The sequence below is a fragment of the Rhincodon typus genome, chromosome 19 (assembly GCF_021869965.1).
Source record: "Rhincodon typus isolate 14 chromosome 19, sRhiTyp1.1, whole genome shotgun sequence".
In the NCBI taxonomy this organism is placed as follows: Eukaryota; Metazoa; Chordata; class Chondrichthyes; order Orectolobiformes; family Rhincodontidae; genus Rhincodon; species Rhincodon typus.
The window spans coordinates 4157112-4163111 of NC_063350.1; the positions used below are offsets into that span (position 1 = coordinate 4157112).

At 42.6% G+C, this 6000-nt stretch overlaps 1 protein-coding gene across 4 annotated transcripts in view; it reads left to right on the top strand.

The window, feature by feature from the left end:
• LOC109935218 (14-3-3 protein beta/alpha-1-like) overlaps positions 1-5636 on the top strand; it is a 35183-nt gene extending 29547 nt beyond the window's left edge. For all 4 annotated transcript variants that reach the window (XM_048608468.1, XM_048608469.1, XM_048608470.1 and 1 more), the window contains exon 6: positions 3367-5636. In XM_048608468.1, coding sequence (XP_048464425.1) covers positions 3367-3423 — 57 coding nt within the window. In that variant the 3' untranslated portion in view covers positions 3424-5636. The remainder of the gene's footprint in view (positions 1-3366) is intronic.
• Positions 5637-6000: the final 364 nt, after the last annotated feature.

Here is a 6000-nt window from a genome sequence, read left to right on the forward strand (position 1 = left end):
CTGGCAATGTGAGGTAAATTGGTATAGGTTTTCATACTTTCTGTGCACTATTAAGAAATCTGGAAACACTTAATGATTTAACAATTTTTAAGCAAGTACTGAGGTAAAGTAAGGAGGTATGAGAGGGGTGAAAAGAGCAAAAGAGAAGCTTTCTGATAGGAATGAAGACAGGGGAGTTTAAATGACAAAAAGGGAATGGTAGTGGGACCAAAAGTGGATTTGAGAGGTGCAAATGACAACCGCGGAATCACTACCAACATGGTGGCTCAGTGGTTAGTACTGTTGGCTCACAGTACCAGGGACCAGGATTTGATTCCAGCCCTGGGTGACTGTGTTTGTTTGGAGTTTGCATGTTCTCCCCGTGTCTGCATGTGTTTCCCCTGGGTGTTCTGGTTTTGTCTCTCCGTCCAAAGATGTGCAGGTTAGGTTAGGTGGATTGGTCATATTAAATTGTCCATAATGTCCAGAGATGTGTAGGCTAGATGGTAAATGCAGGATTACAGGGATCAGGCGGAAGTCTGGGTGGGATGCTCTTCAGAGGGTTGGTGCTGACTCAATGGGCCAAATGGCCTCTTTCTGCACTGTAGGAATTCTATAATTCTACAAATAGATGCTGTACACAAAAATGGAATGGTGGTGATAATCTGAAATTGTTGAACTCCCTGTTGAGCACAGAAGGTGTTAATTTGACAGCAGACCCTTCTCGATTTACACTCTGAACTACTTTTGTCCACCTGCTATTAGTTAGCTTTTGTTCACTGACATGCCTCCATCCTCCCCATATAGATTGTAGTACATCTGAAATATACTACCTCATACCACACCACATTAACATCCATCTGCTGTCATTTGTACTGCTTAGCTCAGGTATGTCAATCTGCCATTCCCTCTCTTTGCTTACTCATCGATTTTATTGTAAAAGACAAACATAGGGTTGCCATGGGCAGCACGTGATGGTAAGAGGTTTAAAATTTAAAAAGCAAGAAGTGTCTTTAAGTCTAGATTGTACAAGTATATCAAAGGGAACAGGATAACCGGGAAAGCGTTGGGCCCTTTTAGGAACCAAGGAAGCAATCTGTATGTGAAGCTGGAGGATACTGGTAGAGTGTTAAATGAGTACTCCACATCCATCTTCCCTCCCGGAGAACATAGGTACAGAAATTGGGAAGAAGCACTGAACTTCCTGAGCAGTTCCTCATGGGGAGAGGAGGGAATGAAAGCTTTGGCAGATTTAAAAACAAATAGATTCTCAGGTCCTGGTGAGTTGTATCCCAAGCTGCTATAGGAGATGAGGAAGGACCACTAAAGAGGTGCCAGAGAACTGGAGGACAGCTAATGTGGCTCCACTTTACAAGAAGGATACTGGAGATAAACCAGGGAAGTCCAGTGCATTGAGTCTCGCATCTGTGATAGGGAAACTATTGGAGAAAATTCTGAAGGAGACCATTACTGTAACCTTAGAGGAGCAAGGTTTGATAGGGATAGTCAGCATGGCTTTGTCAGAGCGAAGTCGTGCCTCGCAAATGTTAGAATTTTTTTTGAGAAGGTGACCATGAGTATAGATGAGCGTAGTGCAGTAGTTTGTTAGATTTCAGCAAAGCCTTTGTTTAAGTTTCCATGTGGATGACAGATAAAGCAAGTGAAAGCTCATGGAATCCAGGGTAACTTGGGAAGTTGGATCGAAAATTGGCTTAGTATCAGTAGACAGACCGCGATGATAGAAAACTGATTGAGCTATAAAGAGAGACTAGAAAAACTTGGGTTGTTTTCCGTGGCGTGGTGGAGACTGAGGAGAGACTTGAAAGAAGAGTATGAAATTGAAATTGAGTTGCATAGATTGGGAAAAAGATTCTGACTGCCAACCCTGAGTTGAAATGTCTAATATAGGGGGGCATGCATTTAAGGTGAGGGGGGGAAAGTTCAAAGGATATGAGAAGGGTAAGTTTTTACTTGAGAGAGTAGTAGGAGTCTGGAACATGCTGCCAGGGATAGTGAGGAAGGCAGATACGATAGGTCATGGCATAGATTATAAGACCAGGGAGGTTATGTTGGAGCTGTACAAAACTTTGGTTAGGCTGTGGTTGAAGTACTGTGTGCAGTTCTGGTCACTGCACTACAGGAAGGATGTGATTACGCTGGAAGGAGTGCAGAGGAGATTCACCAGGATGTTGGCTGGGATGGAGTATTTTATCTATGAAGAAAGAACCTGAACTTATCCAGTCTTTCTTTAGAGCAAAGTGGGGACCTGTTTTAAATATAAAAGACTGAGGGGGTATGAAGGCTCTGTAGCACAGTGGTCCCTACCTATGAGCCAGGAGGCCGGGTTCAAGTCCCATTTGTTGCAGAACTGAACTGGTTGATTAGAAAATATCTGACATGGGGGCATAATTTTAAGATGTAAGGCAGAAGGTTTAGAGGGGATCTCTCTCTCTCTCTCTCTCTCTCTCTCTCTCTCTCTCTCTCTCTCACACACACACACACACACACACACACACACACACACACACACACACAGGATTCTGGAATGCACTGCATGGGAGAGTAGTTGAGGCAGGAAACTTCTCAACCTTTTTAAAAAGTACTTGGATGAGCAATTGAAATATTGCATTGAAGGCTAGGGGCCAAGTTCAGGAAAACCGGATTAGTGTCATTTTAATAGTTTTTTGTTAGTGCAGGTTCAGTGGACCAAAGGGCGTCTTCTGTACCACATGATTCTATGTCCAGCCCAATGAGCTTCACCCGGTACTCGGTATATTAGATGTTACACTGGCACAGAGGTAATTTGATTGTGTTTCTGGACTAATAATTCACAACACATGAGGGAGGTATGCTAACTGTCGAGGTGGGAGAAAAGTCACCCAGAATAGCAGGTGGGATAGAGGGACAATGAGATGATGCACTTTATAAACGTTTGCTTTTATTCACTGGCGTGGAGTTAAAAGTGTCTGACTTAAGGTGAATGGAAATAGCAAGGAACTCCGAACAAGAGTATGAGCAACAGTGGTTCAAAGCAGGAAAATATCTTTACAAAAAAAGGTGGTGAGAATGTACACTAACATATTTTGAAGATGTAAATTCAAATGAGATGATTATTTGTGACTATAAAAGGGCAGGGAGTTGAAATTGAAAAGATTGAACTGCTGTGGTTAATAAGTGTTTTGAGCAATAGCATTAGGAGTTAGCCATTAGCACTAATATAGTGATATCCATTTTTTTTCCTGTTACTCACTGGATCTACCTATCTCTATTTGAAGCTTACTGTAATTGTCTTAAGTGCACAAGCATTTTTTTTCTTTGTTTTTATCAGTGTATGGTTGTTCTTTTGATTTTGTTTTTAATATAGTTCTTCTTGTCTTTATTTTGCAGTTGTGGACATCAGACAACCAGGGTGAAGATCAAGAACCTGGCGATGCGCAGAGCTAAAACATCTGTTACACTTCCAACTTAACTCACTGATTTACTCTCACCTGCTCCTGTCTGGCAAAACTGCCCCACCAGTCCCTCTTCCCTTTTCTTGTTCCTCTCTGATTTTTTTTTGAAAGGCAATGCATACCATTTCCTTGACCTGCACAGAGTTTCACACCACCATGCTGCATTCTGATGCACTGAGAAAACACTTGGGGCTGGGGACAATCTAACACCAGGGGTAACTGTGAGCTGCTCTGCTTTTAATGGTTAGCTTTATCTGGCTGGATATTTTGGTGTGAAACCTTCTGGCAGTTCGGTTAGAATTCCTTCAGGTGCCTAACCTAGCCTGTGAATTTACTGGAGAAAGATAAGGGGCAGGAAGAGAGGAATGAGCAAGAATTGTAGTCCACAAGCACTGCTTGGTGAGGGGCTTGCTGCTTGTTAAAGTAATTGACCCTAGAAGGCAGAGTGTTTCCTGAATTGTTCCTACTTTGTGAGTTGTATTCTCTAAATAGAGCTAGGGTTTACATTCCTCACTCCTTCTGCCCAAGTGTACATTTTATCTTGCAAGCACCATCCTCTGCACCCTCCTGCCCTGTTCAGTGAACACATACTCAGGGAAACGCAGGGACCATAATTGCAAGTGTGTCTGTTTGGGGGAGGGGGGGAGGGGAGGGAGAGGTGGGGGTAGTGGGATGTGGGTGAATGCTTGGCTATCCAACTTCTGCAGTAGCAGTGGGCTTCTTCAGTTATCATGGAAATCTGTAGGGAAGAAAATAGCAGTGGCTTTCATCATTTCAGGCATTCTTAACACAGTGGGCCACTTTTTGCACAATCAGATGCTGGTTTTGCTGCTGGGTGACCTGCATGTGTTGAAGTTCTATCAAACTAGGCTCATCTCCCCTTTGCCACCCAGCTACCAATTCCTCCTCTCCATTTATGTCCCTGCGATACTCCCTGATCACTTCCTAAGTTCTGCCTTGTTTGTTCTGTTCTCGTTGTCTTGGAGACACTCTGACTCTGGTCATGATTAGCTCTGCTGTCTCATTCACCCTTCTCTGGGTTCCCCATCGCCCCCTTCTACTCCTGTCCCCATTCCCCAGCACCAAAATGGGACTGGAACAATCTGTACTTTTGCAGCAATTTGTGCTCTTCTTCCCTTTCTTGTATTCACATGCAGCCAACTTCTGAAATTTTTCATTTTGTACTTGCACAAAGCTCAATCACGTGGTGTAATAACTGGCACCTTCAGCAACTCCACCTCCCTAATCTTGTCTTAATCCTAATCAGTATTTGAATAAGTGCTTTTGGTATTTTGATACTAAACTATTAACTTTTTTCAGATTTGTCTGTCAAACCTAGACCTCTTCCTGTAACTTCCTGCTCTTGAAACCATGGTCTGTTTTGGGCGAGTGGGGGGAATCTGCAGTTAGTGATTCCTTTGGCTTCCTGAGTAGTACTTTTGAACTTTTTTCCCAAAGTTAGAACCATGATTGTGGAAATGTGCGCAGACTTTTATTGATGCAGTCTAAATCAATCTCATCCTCTGTCAGGCTAAGTGTGAATTTTGGCAGAATCAGTGTAACTTTAATTGACTTGGCCTCTCCCTGTGGGTGAATGATGAGCTCACTCTCAGCCAATAAGCTGCACAGTCTAGCAGTGTAGCCTGTTGGGTTATCTGTTTGGATTGAGTGGTCTGATAGTTCTCTGTAATCATGACTGCTAAAGGGGACTGCATGGAAAAGGCTGACACTATCTTGAGAGAAGCGGGGTGAACTTCTTGGATGGAAGTGGGCAATTATTCAGCGTCCTAATGTGTTTCCTGTTGTGATTTGATTATTACATTCCACTGATGTGCAACGTTTGTTTGTCGTCTGCTGAAAAACGTACTGTGTACTGAAATAATAAATTGAAATCACTTCTGACTGAACGAACATGTAGTTCTAGGTGCCCTTGGTAATGAGTGCAGAGCAGACCCTCAACCCTCGTCAATATATCTCGTATCTGCTTTCTTGCTTTGTTTTGCTGACCAGTATTCTGCCTGCAGTCGCTTCTGTGACCGTTGTAGCACACACGTGATTGTGTAACAGTAGTGCAAAACATTTTAAAAAAGACTTTTTTGGATGTACGAGTAGATCTGTGTAAGTCTTTTAAATGGACTGTGGGAAAAATAAATTCAGAACATCTACATGACAGCTCAATAAGGAAATAAAGGTTCAAATGAGTAATTTGTGTTGCCTTATGTTGTCTCATTGGGAAAATTAATGTTGCCCATTGCACTCTTGGGAATAATTCTATTTTGTCTCCTGTATATAAACCTTGGTGAGGCTGCAGAAGAGATTTATTACAGTAATGCCAGATGTGAGGACTGGAGAAATTGTTCTACATCAAATGTTGGTGGTCAAGGAGAGACTTGATAATTGTGTTTGAAGTTATGAAAAGTTCGAACAAGATAGCGGAAAGAAGGTAATTCCACTAACAGCAGGGACAGTATCTAGAGAACATGTCTAAGATGGTTGGTAGAAGAGCCAGAGAGGAGATGCAGCAAGTTGTCTGGAATTAACAACCCAAAATATTGGGCATGGGAGGTAT